This window comes from Seriola aureovittata, chromosome 22 (assembly GCF_021018895.1).
Source record: "Seriola aureovittata isolate HTS-2021-v1 ecotype China chromosome 22, ASM2101889v1, whole genome shotgun sequence".
NCBI classification, from domain to species: domain Eukaryota; kingdom Metazoa; phylum Chordata; class Actinopteri; order Carangiformes; family Carangidae; genus Seriola; species Seriola aureovittata.
This window is the reverse complement of record NC_079385.1, coordinates 17,138,625-17,154,275: the sequence shown is the minus strand read 5'-3', so window position 1 is coordinate 17,154,275 and position 15,651 is coordinate 17,138,625. Positions and strand designations below refer to the sequence as shown.

At 40.0% G+C, this 15,651-nt stretch overlaps 1 protein-coding gene across 1 annotated transcript in view; it reads left to right on the top strand.

The window, feature by feature from the left end:
- The window catches only part of abcc9 (ATP-binding cassette, sub-family C (CFTR/MRP), member 9), a 50,646-nt gene that overhangs the window by 1,978 nt on the left and 33,017 nt on the right, over nucleotides 1–15,651 (top strand). The window contains exons 2-16 of the mRNA XM_056367543.1: nucleotides 498–639; nucleotides 871–992; nucleotides 1,324–1,490; nucleotides 1,694–1,795; nucleotides 2,000–2,140; nucleotides 2,238–2,435; nucleotides 4,631–4,795; nucleotides 5,438–5,593; nucleotides 5,696–5,830; nucleotides 5,935–6,097; nucleotides 6,418–6,458; nucleotides 6,572–6,714; nucleotides 7,140–7,248; nucleotides 9,911–10,018; nucleotides 14,488–14,560. Coding sequence (XP_056223518.1) covers nucleotides 498–639; nucleotides 871–992; nucleotides 1,324–1,490; nucleotides 1,694–1,795; nucleotides 2,000–2,140; nucleotides 2,238–2,435; nucleotides 4,631–4,795; nucleotides 5,438–5,593; nucleotides 5,696–5,830; nucleotides 5,935–6,097; nucleotides 6,418–6,458; nucleotides 6,572–6,714; nucleotides 7,140–7,248; nucleotides 9,911–10,018; nucleotides 14,488–14,560 — 1,965 coding nt within the window. The remainder of the gene's footprint in view (nucleotides 1–497; nucleotides 640–870; nucleotides 993–1,323; nucleotides 1,491–1,693; nucleotides 1,796–1,999; nucleotides 2,141–2,237; nucleotides 2,436–4,630; nucleotides 4,796–5,437; nucleotides 5,594–5,695; nucleotides 5,831–5,934; nucleotides 6,098–6,417; nucleotides 6,459–6,571; nucleotides 6,715–7,139; nucleotides 7,249–9,910; nucleotides 10,019–14,487; nucleotides 14,561–15,651) is intronic.

Here is a 15,651-nt window from a genome sequence, read left to right as displayed (position 1 = left end):
TTTGTGACCACGTATTGCCCATTCATTTCCAATCATGTACATTATATTATGTTACTATTCATTGTCCACCAGTTTTCTTGAGATTTTAAATGAGATTCAATGAGAAATTGAGATTATTTCAAAACAGTACCAGGTCTTCTAACAGTGGATAAATATTAAATATTTGTAATCAGTGATGTTTGAGGTTGTATAGGTTTACATTTTCTATTATGCTCACTGTATTATTGTGTTATGTCTGTGAATTCAGAAGAAATGGTAGAAAAAAACTTTGTCTCTGAAGTCTGATTGTAACACGACAGTGACATGACATCAGTGTCAAATGCTATGGCAACAGTAGTGCCTCAAAATCTGATATAGCTCATAACTTAATTTACAAGCCAATAATTTTACCACCATTTTTTGTTCCTACCTTCCTCTCCGAGTTTTATACAGGTTCAGTGTAGTTCAGATTCATCATCGCTTTCTTCTCTCTCTTTCTGTCTCGGCCTGTCTGTCAGGTTGGGGAAGTCAAAGCTCTAAGGTCCAGATCCATCACAACACATGGCTTCATTTCCCCGGCCACAACCTGAGGTGGATCCTCACCTTCTCCCTGCTGTTTGTCCATGTCTGCGAGTTTGCAGAAGGCATCGTCTCCAGCAAGTGAGGCCCCAGAAAGACATTGTGTAAAAATATGTCATCGCACAAAACACTGCTTTTGTTTCTGTTGTCTTGAGCAAAGTTAAATGAATAAAGTCAGTGAAATTGGTGCTGTTGAAATGTAAGAGAATAAAAATATTCCTACTTTTTTTTATTTTTTTTATAATGAAAATGGGCTGCCCCAATTAATGCTGCATTCATGTGGTATTTTTTTGTTTTCGCCCCTCGCTGTAGGACGATGGGAACGAATCACCTCCATCTCTACATGCCAGCATTCATGGGTTTTGTAGCAGCAACAACATCAGTGGTTTATTACCACAACATAGAGACATCCAACTTTCCCAAACTGCTGCTTGGTAAGTCTCAACACTGAGGGCGGAGGGCTGGTTCATCTTTTATCTATCCTTGAAAAGCTGTCTGTGTACACAACTCCCAGCTTTTTAAACAGTTGCATCGCACTCCCAGAACACTGTTTGGACTCATGATGGGGGAGTTTATCAGATTTCACTGAGTAAAATCAATGGAGTTGCCTTTTAATCTATAGTAGAAACAGTGACACTCAAGCAAGAAGTAAAAGTGGCCACAGAACAGCCCTCGCATCACCAGCACTGTTTCAGGTGTTAAAAGTATTTATATACTATTATTCTTTTAAATTACACTATTGTAATAACTTCTTTCCCTTCATAGTTCTTTTCATTTACTGGGTGTTGGCGTTCATCACAAAGTCCATTAAGCTTTGGAAGTACGCAGAGTACAGCGTCGGACCACGGTACCTGAGGTTCTGTATCACAGCCATGTTAGTGATCCTGTATGGACTACTAATGGCTGTGGAGATCAACGTCATACGAGTCAGAGTGAGTGACCATGTTTCATACAATCAGTATCTAAATAACCTCTAATGTGTCATGTGTGTAGGTGAACCAGGAAGAAACCCACACACATCTGCCACTGGTGTTTGGAAAAGCGTTTTGGTGGTTATGTCTCTCAATATGAGGCAAAGACATTGTTAACTGTCCATACGTTAATTTTTCTTACATCTTCTTGTGTCTCCCTGTAGAAATACGTATTCTTCGCCAATCCTCAGAAGGTGAAGCCACCAGAAGATTTACAGGATTTGGGGGTTCGCTTCCTGCAGCCGTTTGTAAACCTGCTCTCCAAGGTAGACGCAAACACACTGTCATATTTATGGATTTTAAGCATTTAGTTTCACAACATTTTTTGAGCCCAACAGCCTCGAAGAATGTTGGTTAGAAATCAGAGTGCCTCAGCTTCAGCTCAGATTTTAATATCATTTAACAGCCAAACTTGATGTTTATGTCTGATAATAATAATTGGGTGTTACAAATTGTTGGCACATTTGTAGGCAACATATTGGTGGATGAATCCTCTCATCATGGGAGCCCATAAAAGGCCCATAGAGCTGAAGAAGATCGGCAAGCTGCCCATCGCCATGAGAGCCCTCACCAACTACCTGCGGCTCAAAGACGCCTACGAGGATCAGAGGGTGAGCAGACGGAGGCCTTTTCCTCACTTAACCCTAATGCATAATTACATACAAGAAGAAACACAAACTTCTCTCCATCATCTTTCTCTCTACACAGACACCGGAGGACCCGGACCGAGCGCCGTCTATCTGGCGCTCCATGTATCGAGCTTTTGGACGTCCCATCCTGCTCAGCAGCACCTTCCGTTACCTGGCGGACCTGCTGGGCTTCGCTGGGCCGCTCTGCATCTCTGGTATTGTGAAGTACCTGAAGGTGGATAATGGCACTGCCACAGCTGACGACAACGCGGATGGTGTATGTACTGAATGAGCCTATGTGAGCCAGAGAGTGCATGTGTATGTGAGGTAGATTGTGACCTACATTATGTGAACTGTACAGAGACTACCACACGTGGCTCCAGTATATGCAGTAGTGGTATATCCCTGTGAGATATAAAATTACTGCTTAGACTCGAAAACTGGTGCAGAAACCGATGGACCTGCTTCCATAAGAGTATGACGTTTGAAAAGTCTGATGATCATAGACGACAGTGTGAAGAGGTAAACGTCATCCATTTCCCTTCAGAGACATCACTCTGGTCGAGTGTTTACAGAAGATCATTTTATTAAAGGTTAAGTGCAAATTAGTGAAACATCATGGGTCGTCCTCACTTGATGAATGACTCACTCCCAGTGTGATGTTACTGAGGCGTTGGTCGCAGTCATCATGTCACCACCAGAGTGTGTTTGTGTGTGTGTGTGTGTGACTGCATGTCTAAGTGTGTGAAGGAGGCTGTATCTGATGTGATAATATGTCTGTAATGTCATAATGTGCAGGTGCTGAAATGACATTACGCATGCACACAAACACACACACTCTTGTAGTTTTACACATGACAACAACCTACCTAACGCAGCCTTTATCCTAATCCTCACTGCTGTAATCCTAACTTGAACCTTAACCCTTAAATCAAGTTTAAATCCTCTGATATTAGAGGGTTTAAACCAAAATGTCCTCACTTTCTGAGAATTCATTTAATTTCCCAAAAATGTTTTCACTTTCTAAGAATCTCCTCACTTTCCAAAAACATGATCTCAGGTCTAAACCTCATAAACAAAGCAGTCCAAGAAAACAAATGCAGGGTTTTGTAGATGTAACATCAGAAAATATGGGACAGTTTTGGATTTATATTAAGTTTGATAGTAGTGTAACGGTGTTATGTTAATCATTGTTTGCTATCATGACTTAAATCAATGCTTGTATTTTACCATCTTTTATTTTTGCAAAACTACGAGTATTTGCAACCTACTGAGCAAACAGTATATTTCGCTAAGCTTCCAAAAAAAAAAACACGTATCTCCACATTTGGTACTTTGACTTTCCTTTATGTTTCGTTAAAATTTTCCCTCTATATTTTCTTCGCTCATGAAAAGTTAATGTTTTTGGAGATACATCTTTTTCACAGGACATTGATGGTGTGTAAAATGTAGAAAACAATGATTATTTTTTGTCAAAGTATAAAACAACAAGTTATTGCAACAAATTAAGATCATTTTCTTTTCTTTTTTTGATTAATTATTAAATACGTAGTGTATAAAATGTCAGAAAATCTGTAATCAAATGTGAGTCATGTCTAAAAACAGCCATCACTGTTTCTCATGATGATATGATATATGATATAACAAGAGAAAAGCGGAAAACCTCACTTCTTTGAACACGGAAAAAGCAAATGGCACTTTCAATAAAAGATAGAAATAATAATAAATTAACAAATAATTTTAGCACCACATTTAATATCTTTACAAAGTCGTCATTCCAGATTTTTCAGGCTCTGCACCAGTTGTCATAAATTGATCTCGTCCGGACCAACCTGGCTACTACTACGATACAATAATACAAAACACTAGCATCTGCCCATGACAGAGGGTGCACCAGAGAGAGAGAACACAGACACTTGTACTGACGGTCCATTTGGCGAGAGAAGAGACGCTGGCACAGCTGATCACAAACATCGACTTGTCTTTAATCCGTGCCAGCTTCTTCCAAAGGTCGTAATGCAGACGGGGCTGGTGGGAGAGGCAGAACAGATGCTTTTATAATGACAGAGTATTTTCATTCAGTCCATTTGGCTGGATGTTGTTATAGTCGATGTTGGATGTGAGCTGTTGTCAGATCCGTGCCTGCCTGTTAAAGTGGGTGTAATGGGCAGTGGAGATAGAGCAGAGCACGGCTGCATTTCTGAGTGGCATGGAAAATTCCCCACTCACCTCACACTCTGTCTCAGGTTAATACAGAGGGAAGGACTGCTGAGCATCAGGCTGAGCTTTTTGATACCACGGTGTGTTTCTCCCTGTCTGTACATGGAAGAGAAAAGATGAGACACATCTGATGCACGTTCATGTTCCAGTGGTCAAATGATAAATCACCTCTGACCTTACTGTGTGCAACCTGCAAAGCAGAAATTAACTTATTTTTTAACTTTAATGGGTTTTCTGTGTGTTCTCTTGTAGGGGACTTACTTTGGCGTCCACTTCATGTCTTCTTCTAAGCTGCTGCAGAACACCTCAGTCCTGGCCGTCCTCCTCTTCCTGGCTTTAATCCTGCAGAGGACCTTCTTACAGGCTTCCTACTACGTTACCATAGAAACCGGCATCAACCTGCGGGGAGCCCTGCTGGTGAGTGAAACATCAGCATGGAAAATTAAGTTTAGACGTTTTGTTTCCGTGCTGAGGTGTTGCTTTGAAAAGTTCTACATGAGGGATCTCTGGTCGCAGCAACTCAATAATATTCTCATATAAACATTATCCACCTGATCATTTTAAATGCTGATGGAGCAGCCAGTCAGTTCTGAACACAAACATCATGAATCTCCCTGTTCAGAGGGGAAATGTCACTAAAACAAAGGTTAAAAGTGTTTCTGCAAAATTCACTTGTGTAAACCATAAATTCAGACAGATGAATCACTTAGTGGGATAAAGCCTCAGGCATTTAGACCGTTTGACTCTAATTCTCTGTTAAACCCTGTGATACTACTGCTACTACTGAATATAGTCATGAAAACCTGTGTGTCGTGTGCTGCGTTCGAGTCAGCTCAGGTCAGATCCTCCCACTGACAACAATGTTTCACTATGATTATATTTTAACCCAAACACAGCAGACAGGTAACACAAGCTGACTTATACATGCACTCTTCTTTAATTATTCTTCGTTTAGACAGATTTAAATTATAATTTTATTTTAATTTCAGGATGTATTTTACTGTCATGTTAACATGAAGTGTGATTATATTGTGTTCTCATATCTGTTTCATTGTTCAGGCCATGATTTACAATAAGATCCTGCATCTGTCCACCTCCAACATGTCAATGGGGGAGATGACTCTGGGGCAGATCAACAACCTGGTCGCCATAGAGACCAACCAACTGATGTGGTTCCTCTTCCTCTGTCCCAACCTGTGGGCCATGCCGGTGCAGGTAGGTGCGCCTCCATGCATCACTGGCTACACTGCATGTCAGTGTCACAAATACATATGCATAATTTCTTTTACTGTGATTTAGTGATGATTTTCTTTGCAGATTGTGATGGGAGTGATCCTGCTGTACTATTTACTGGGCTGGAGCGCCCTGGTTGGAGCATCTGTCATCGTCCTGCTGGCTCCGCTCCAGTACCTAATAGCTACAAAGCTGGCTGACACACAAAAAATCACACTAGTAGGCGCTGTACTAATGTTGTTTTACATCTTTTGGTAACTCTCTTGTCTTGTAACGTTGGTACAGATTAACACATCATCTTTATCTCCTGTTGTCTCCTTCAGGAACACTCCACAGATCGTCTGAAGAAGACCACAGAGATCTTAAAGGGCATAAAGCTGCTGAAGCTGTACGCCTGGGAGAACATCTTCTGTGACAGCGTGGAGGAGACCAGAAGCAAAGAGCTCACCAGCCTCAAGACCTTCGCGTTCTACACGTCTTTGTCAAGTAAGATGAAAACGAAGACAGGAGTTTAAATTACTTGCAGAAGACAAACTCAGCACTTTTAGTCAAAAATAACTGATCATTACAGTATCATTTTGTTTCAAATTATGTTAGAAATTATGTTAAAATCAAGTAAAATTAGCTGTTGACTTCCTGTCCAGTTGTTACACTTGTGAAACTTCAACATTTAATTCAGCTAAATCACATTCCTGCTAATCTTAAACCAATGCATTAAAACCTCTCTCTCTCTCTCTCTCTCTCTCTCTCTCTCTCTTCTCTCTCTCTCTCTCTCTCTCTCTCTCTCTCTCTCTCTCTCTCTGAAGTTTTTATGAATGCTGCTATTCCCATTGCTGCCGTTCTTGCGGTAAGTCAAATTTGCCACTGTAAAAGGAAAACCTTTATATTCATGATTCTGTGTTACTGATCTATGATGAGTATGACAGAGATATGGTAAAAAATTTAAATCCTGTCTCGTAGACGTTCGTGATGCATCACTTCATCAATAAAACCGGTCCCACTCCCTCTGAGGCCTTCGCAGCTCTGGCCTTGTTCCACATCCTGGTCACCCCTCTCTTCCTGCTCTCCACTGTGGTCAGGTTTGCTGTGAAGGCTCTGGTCAGGTGAGTGTGAGAACTACTGTGCTTTATGTTGCATTTGCTCCTATTGTAAAGAGATTGAATTTTACTGCAGAGGCTGTATAGACTGACTGAGAGGGGGGTTGTGGACCTGACTAACTAAGGAAGACAAACTGGAGATGCTGTGTCACAAACTGGATGAGGTTCTGTCCTAAATTTAATTAAAGGAACATGGAAGAAACTTGACAGCAGCGAAGAGAAACTCTAACCTCCTGAGAGATTACTGGTATTGGTATCGTCACAATTACACTTATTCTTGGACTGTGTGCGTGTGTGTGTGTGTCTGTGCGTGTGTCTGTGCGTGTGTGTGTGTGTGTGTGTGTGTGTGTGTGTGTGTGTGTGTGTGTGTGTGTGTGTGTGTGTGTGCGTGTGTGTGTGTGTGTGTGTGTGTGTGTGTGTGTGTGTTACAGTGTCCAGAAGCTCGGAGAGTTTCTTCAGAGTGATGAAATTGGAGACGACAGCTGGAGAAATGGAGACATATCTGTTTCCTTGGAAGCTGGAAAAAAACACCTTGGGGCGGTGAGTCCATCTGATACCAGATCAATAAACAAAAAAAAAAGAAAATATAAATGATAACGATAAATTCGGCAAATGGCACATCAATTTTCATTTTATAACTAAATTGGGCCTGGAAAGTCCTGTCAAGCCGTGGGAGTTATCTGCTGATATCTGCAGAAACAATTTTAGACACAGCAGTAAACCCCTTATTATGTTCTTTAGATAGATGACAGACCAGGTGGTCGGTCCAAATTAAGGTGAGCCCACCTGCACCTTCACCTTGTGATTGCATTGTTAAAATATGTGAATTTGCATCTATCTTGTGTACTAACTCGCCCAAATTTAGTTTGTTTCCAATTCTAAGTAAATGTTTTAGACAAATTGGTTAAACTTGTGACTTTTTCAGAGAATGTTAAATCATACATGTCACTTTTCTGAAAGGAAAAGTATCTCTGCAACTAACTTGTTGATTATAATGTAGCTGATATTGAATAAAAAAAAAAAACAGTGAAAATAAGATTAAAGGGAATTTTCCTTTAATTTATTATATTGAACATGAAATCAAACTTTCCTTCAAAAAGCAGCCGACATGTTGAACTGTTGAACATAACGTCAGTGGTTGAACCTGCTGCAGAGCTGTTTTTCTCCCTGTCGTCAGTTTAGGTCTGAAGCACATGCAGTTTACAGATGTCACGTTAAACGACACTTCTGGCTAATGAAGACCTTCAAACTGTGAAAAATCCAAACATTTATCCTGTATTTAAAACAGATGGTGTTAACAAAGCACGCCGAGGGTGCCAAGAAATCGCTTTAAGGTGATGAGTTTAACAGCCAGTTTCCCTGGGACAGGGTTTGGATCAGTTGCACTTTGCACATTCCTTCCATGTTACTCCAGGTAACTCGTGTCGTTTCCATTGTGCCAACAGGTTGCTTTAATAGGGTGTTTAGGGACAGGTTTTCGACAGGGAAATGTCGTGACGCACTGTGAAAAGCAGCAGAGCATCGAAACAAGAAAAAGGAAACTCTTCAGCATTATTAAAAAATTCTATAGAACTGCTTATCTAAGATTTAAGCCATAAAAACATCCAACTTTTGATAGAAAATCTGTGTTTTTGTGGCACAGTGAAGACAGAAACACATAAATAACAGATAAAACTTTCTTTAAACAAATCTTTTAAGCTTTACAAGAATAAAAAATTTACAAGTTGAGAAACATCCAACTCCTTTAGCTCAAAATAGATGCGGACTAAAACCACCTGCTCATGCAGATGTTTGCAACAGTCAAAGCATTCAAATGTTCAAATGTCAGTAAATTTCACAGGAATTTTTTTTGCAGGGTGTTCTGTGATTGGATGCTCACATTGCTGCAATGCAACACGATTCTATTTTTGAGCTGCAATCTCAAAAACCTCGTAAAGTGAATGGGGCTGACTGGATGAATATTTACAACATCAACATGTATAGTATATCATTTCTTAGTTATTTTTTATTTTCTCAGAACTAATTGTTTAAAAGGTTTGAAGGCCATGGTGGCGGGGGGGGGCATTGCCACCCAGTGAACTGCAGCCCAGACTCTAATCCGGTGTCTGTCTGTGGTTTCAGGCGACTGAGTCACATGGTGACTATTATGTTGCAGTGGGATTATCACTGTTTGTGTCTGAAATGGACAGTTGGACCACAGAGCAGAGTGACTCTTGAAAGGCATAATGGTTTTCAAAAATGACATATCATTGTTTATAATAGAATATCATTAAAAAATTATTATTCAGTAACTGATTTCAACTGTATAGTTATCCGGGCAATATAAAACTAACAGTAATAGTTTGTCATTATCGATATTATACTGCTCCACTTACCTTGAAAGCCCCATTTGCAGCTGTTTTAAGCAGCTGCATTAGCTTCCGTTCATGAAGCCATTACAAACTCAAAGTCGTAATTGCGTAGCTGGAAAAAAATTGAGCTAAGATAAGCAGCTAAGTGGCTACTGCTATGGTGCGGACTGCACTTTCCCTTGGATGATTAAATCAATCAAACAGTGAAGAAAGTAACGTGTCATCTCTTTTTCTCTATAACCTGATGTATCACTACTTGTTCCAACTACCTAGTCCATCCATTTAGAAGTGTAAATGTAACAGCACTGCTTTTCTGTACGCTGGAGTTTTCCAAAGATACTGCTCCTAATAACATTGTGTAATAAACAGCAAATGTCTTGGACTTCCACACTGCAGGCTGGAGCACTGTTGTGCTTGATAACTCGGCGAGGCCCAGTGATGATAATGTTATAGATATTCGAGGTCCTCAGGGGATGAACCCTGATGTCTTCAGTGGCCCCCTGATCTTTTCTTCAATCAATTCATCAAGTCTTGATGTTGGTGCAAATATCTATAATGTTGAGGGGCTGAGGACTTCACTTGAACTTGTACAGTATAGTTTATATGTATAGTGTGTCTGGATAATAAGAGCAGGATAATGTGGTAGCAGTGGGATTGAGTCCTTTGGGGCAACATCCTGAAGGTCTTTATCGGGGGGGAGGAGGAACCCCCGCACTTCTTCTTCTCCCCAAGGAACTGAAGCGGATGCAGGAAAGTCTTCAGTTTATTAGTTAATACTAACTTCAAATCTCTCCTTTTTGTCCCCCCTCACTCCCATCCCTCCCCTCGTCCTTTTTGATATCCCCCTCAAGACCAAAGCCATCAACAGGAAGCAGCCAATGCGTTACCAGATGGACAACTACGAGCAGCCGACCAGGCGTCAGATGAGACCCACGGAGACGGAGGATGTGGCTGTAAAGGTCAGGGTCAAAGTTCACACATTGAGGAATGACTGGTGAGGACAGAAAAATAGTATGAAGTCTCACAGACAACAAAGACATAACTACCAGTTAATGGTTTAGAAGGTTTTGGATCTTGTGAAGGATCCAGAAAAAAGTGTCCGTGGACTCGCCCCAGCAGTGACTGTGATCATGTCAGTAGCAGTGGAGAAGGATTAGGAAGGAACAGAATTAATGACTTTACAGGAGAAATTTCTTTATTCTGAGTTTTTCAAGTTTTAGAAGTGCTGTAAATCAGTTGGTTGTAGGTGTCAGAGGCAAAACCGGCTCTATAAAACTAGTCGAAAACTTTGTGTTGATGTCAGACTGACTGAAGTTCAAGAGGCTTTTCTGTGCGAGACACTGAGGTGTTTAAAGGCTGCACATTCAGGAGCAATGAACTCAGCTTTCCAGACGCTTGCTTGGCACTTTACAGTCTCCGCTCAGTGATAAAGTATAAAGACACCGTAGGGGATAGATAAGTTTAGTAACAGAGGAGTGGGATATCATTTGGATGGAGATGTTGAGAGGAGTGATCAACAGAAATACATTATTTTGAAGAATTAAGTAACAGAAGATATAAATGAGACTCATCATTTGTTACTGATTTTAAACAAAGAAAACCCACAGTTAATGTTCCACTGATAGCTGTAGTTTATAATAAACTATGTAAGAGAATTAATGTAAAAATACTCATTTATTTTTGCACCACCGACCCTCAAATTATATAAAAAACCCAAACCACACTGTGGTTGCATTTCAAGTTGTATTTTTAAACCCAATATTCACCCAGATTTTTACATGGGGGCGGCTGTGGCACAGGAAGGTCGTCTACTAATCAGTAGGTTGGTGGGTTCGATCCCTGGCTCCTCCACCTCGCGCCTTGGGCAAGATACTGAACCCCAGATTGCCTCTGATGGCTGTTCCATCAGTGTGTGTGTGTGTGTGTGTGTGTGTGTGTGTGTGTGTGTGGGTGTGTGTGTGGGTGTGGGTGTGGGTGTGGGTAAAGTGAGAAGTGCATATAAGTGCAGTCCATTTACCATTTCCATGTAATAGGTAATCTAATATGAGTTGCTGCTACTTTTATATTCTTTTGTTGACAGTTAAAAACAAAGTGTGCACTTGACAAACTGCACACCTAGAGGGTGGACAATATAATCAAAACACCATTTATTATTAATGATATTAGCTACCAGGAAACAGGCCAAGTCATGCTGGCAAGAGAATGAGTTTATCTGTTATATGTCAGCTTTAAAAAATGTCTGACAGCTGCTTTTTCAGATGTGTTTTGAATGAGAGGTAATAAGAGATTAACAAACTAAAGTCTTATTAAACATTTTGGATCTTGCCTGAAATGACAGTACAGAGAATATACAGATATTTCTGTATGTACTATGGTCAACACTCACACAAGCTGCTCACTATTATTATAATTATTCACTTATCTCTATCAACAGCTGTTGCATATCTTCAGTGTTTGTACTGTACATCTACGGGTCTTTTGCTGGTGTCTGCGATCGTACATGTGACGCGTGTTTACGTGTGTGTGTATCTGTGGATGTGTGCGTGGACTCAGGAAGTGTAGGATTCACACGAGAATCCATTGCCCCTGAAAGGGCCTTGTGAATTTGTCCAACATTTTCTCAGCCCCTCTGCGAGGGAAGGCCGCTCTTCCTGTCTCATCCCTGTGGAGTGACGCTACCGAGCGGACGTCGGGCCGTTAATTAACAAGAGAGAGAGAGAGAGAGACAGCACAGTGGAATACACTGTGAGTTTTCTCTGTAGGTCCTCATCAGTTAATCAAAATAAGTATTCAATAAGAAAATCTCCTCTCTTGTACATTACATGGACATAAGTATGTGGACACCCTGAGTTGAACAAAATGACAGGCATTAATATGCTGCTGTAACAGCCTCCGCTCTTCTGGGACAGCCTTTGGTTCATCCCAAAGGTGCTGGATGGGGTTGAGGTCAGAGTCGTGTTGAGGCTGGTCAAGTTCTTATGGAGCTAGTTTTGTGCAGGGGGCCAAATATAAACTAGGGCCACAAAACGGTGGAAGAACACTATTGTCTAAAATAAGTCTGCTGTAGCAGTAAGATTTCCCTCTAAGGGGTCTATCGCGAACCAGGAAGAACAGTCCCAGACCAAAAGTACGTCAACAGTTGAGACCACATAATGTACTTTTTTTTGCCACATAGTTTTGCAACCTTTTCTAATGTCATGTAAGTTCAGGGAGCTAAATATCTCCCAACATGCATCTGTGTGATGTCTTGCATCCAACACAGGGTTAGATAAGGGTCCATTTTATGTGTTACATCCCAAATGCATCAATGTTTGAATTCACGCTGTGGTGCAAAAGTTGTGCAACTTCACACACACTGAATGAGATGTCCTTAGGTACAGACATAGCATTGATTATTGATAATACTGAGGATGTTTTGATTCACGGTTGTTGCCATAAAACCAGCAATTCTTGAATTGATCTTTTCTCCTGTGTCACATAAACAGTAGCTTATAAGCACAACTGTTCGGGACCACTTCCTCTGGCCTCCTGCCTGGTGGATTGAATAATCTTTCAGTGACCCCACATTTCCTTATTTTCTTGTTTCACTCAGTCTCCCTCTCTCCTCCCCCGCTGTCCTTCTTTTTGATTTTATCTCTCTTTTCCTTTTTTTTTTTTTACTTCATCCTTCCTTAGAAAAGTTTTGTCTCAGTAGCTACAAAATCAGTTTGTTATTTCCTGATGGGCAGATTTCACTGTGATGTTTTTTTTAAATCAGTAAATATAAGACAATCAGATAAAATAACCATCAAATCAATACTGTAATATAAATATCAGATGTCTGTTCTCAGAGATTTTCTAAATTTTAAGTTATGTTTGAAACATCTGACGAGATAATCTTGTGTCACCGTTTTCCCCGATGGTCCAAATCTCTAAAAACGGAACAGATAAATACGTTTTAAGTGAGTTCCTCTTAGATATTTGCTTACAAAGATGTTCCTGTCTGTGGATGTCTTTTGGGATCTGTGTCATGGGGAGAAGGGAAACAGTGGAGTCAAGGCCGGGGTGGGGGGTGGGGGGTGGGGGTTGTCAGATAAAATAAACATGAAATAAACAAATAAATGCAACAGATGGGAGGAATGTAAACAGAGTCCTAGCAGGAAGCAGGGTGATAGATCACTTGATGGGGTCTAGATACGAAGTTTTTGGAACATTAATTGTAGAAAATACTCATTTGGCTGGTTCACACAAAATGTTTTTTTATTTATTTTTATCATATATATTGCACGTGTTGCACGTATGTTGAGGGTGCTGGAATTTTGCGATCTTACTTTGCAGCCATCTGCTAAAGGAAAACACCAAAAATAGGCCACAACAACTTTTATTTGCACCAACAATGGAGGCTAAAGATTTACATTTATTGTCACTGAGCATCGTTTTTTTATTTAGATTTTTTATTTGGAACAAAAGACTTAAAATAAATGCATACTTATACACTCAGGTTAACCCATCTGCACACAAATAAAAATAAAAATCTAATTAAAGCTAAAGAAAGAAACAGAAATTAACCATTACTATTACTATTTCCTATTAGAAAATTAAATATGGCATGAAAATCCCAGGTTGTTGTCCATGTTTAAGACAAAATCTTTATTTAGAATAGTCGTCATGATTTTACCGTTTGAGAAAAAGTTGGCAGAAATATCAGATCTGATGTTGATGGTCATTAATCAAAGTGTAGTTGCTGTCAAACGAGATAATAAAGTTGATTCATTCCTTCCTTTCGTTGACTTGCTTTATTGATCTGACAGCAGTTTGAAGGCAGATTTTTACTTCAAAGAAATCAAAGTAAACTTAATCTTTAGATCCCGTTTTAAAAATGTTTTTGATGGACAGAAATAATTATTCAAAACAGAGTGTTTTTGTTTGAAAATCAAAATTTTGAAATGTACATTTACATTCAATCCACAGTGATGACCTTAAGCCTTCACATTCTCTTTGATGTCATTGTTTTGAACCTTAACACATTTAAATTAAGAAAAAGCACAGTGAACTCTCCAAACCTGAGAAACTCATGACAGGGCGACATTGGGTTTGGAGTCCCTCATACCATGAGCGCAGTGTGTGTTCCTGCTTGTGTAATGCAGCTATCTCAGCAGTGTTTACTGCAGTGAACTCACTGTTAGGGTTTCTTAAACTCTGGGTCAGGACATAAAATGGGTCATGAGCTTTACTCTGGCGGGTCCACGAATCACAAGGGAACAGCACGTAGTCGGTCATATGTTGCATAATGTGCAACATTAGGTGTAATACTTTTTGTACTATTCAGTTTAAGATGAAATAAATTAAATTATAGATAAATAAATACATTTAATTCAGGGCAAAGCCTCTGCGCTTTAGCAAGACATTTCTCTTCATCCCTCTGTTTTCTTTTTCTTTTTTTTCTTAGGTGAGTAATGGATTCTTCACCTGGGGAAGCAACCTGTCCACGTTGTCGGACATCAACATCCGCATCCCGACAGGTAGGACCAACCCATCCACCGCACGATGATACACTTATAGCCAAGCTTGCATTCACAATTTCATCAGAATTAAAAAAAAAAACTAAAAAAAACCAAAACAATAAAAACACCAGGAGATCCTGAGAATTTGATATAAATAAATAAATAAGAATAATGACTTAATGCAGCCTAGAAAAAAAACTGAAAACTTTCTGTCGCTAATGTGAATTGCCTGTTAAAGCAGATGTTGGTAACCATGACAATTAAAATTTCCCGTCTTTGTCCAACACAGTCAGATTGAATATGATTTATGACTATGTGATGCGTTTAATGCCAATGCCGTCTGTATCTTGTATATCTTATAAATATATACAGTATAAAGAGTCAGTCAGTTAGCACAAGCGTGACAAAACAACCCGGTCTGAGGTTGTATACTGGAGAAAAACTCTGATGTAATGTTAAAAACTTAATGAAAATAGCGTTGTGTTAGGGTAAAGTCAATAGTTGGATTACAACATAATCACCGCTTCAATTCCCAACAGGAACTGACGTTGCTGTTTGCTCAGACAGCTGAGTGTTGTAATTTTAGAAGCACAACCATCCGTTCTCCTCTGGTGTTGCCCAGACGTTAAGGACCTTCAGTGTGGCTGCCAGAGTGTGTGTCATGTCACAGGAAAGTCCTCCGTATAATGTTTTTGATTGGAGTGTTATCTCTTTATCAAAGTATTCCTGCTGCTCATGAATCTACACCCTCTTTTATTGTTTCTTATTTCAGTTTTGAAAACTAGTTCTTCTATAAGTCGCTGTAGATTTTGGGGTAATGTTCTTTATTCAGTCTCTAGTCTGTCAGCGGGTTAGAAGCTTAAATTCATCACACTGTGAGAAAGCTGTGATAAAAATGTGAATGAAACATGCAGACGTGCTGTCGGGGAAGTACACTATAACTTACACTAATGCTGCAGGCATGTCACTGAAATACCAAGTGTCAGGAGACTAGGTCATTTTCAGGAGGCTGCCAACAGATGGGCCGTGTAGTATATCACACACACGCACACTTGTATCTTCCCCTGGGAAGTGACTTGCTTGCTATCCCTACTACTGAGACAAACAGG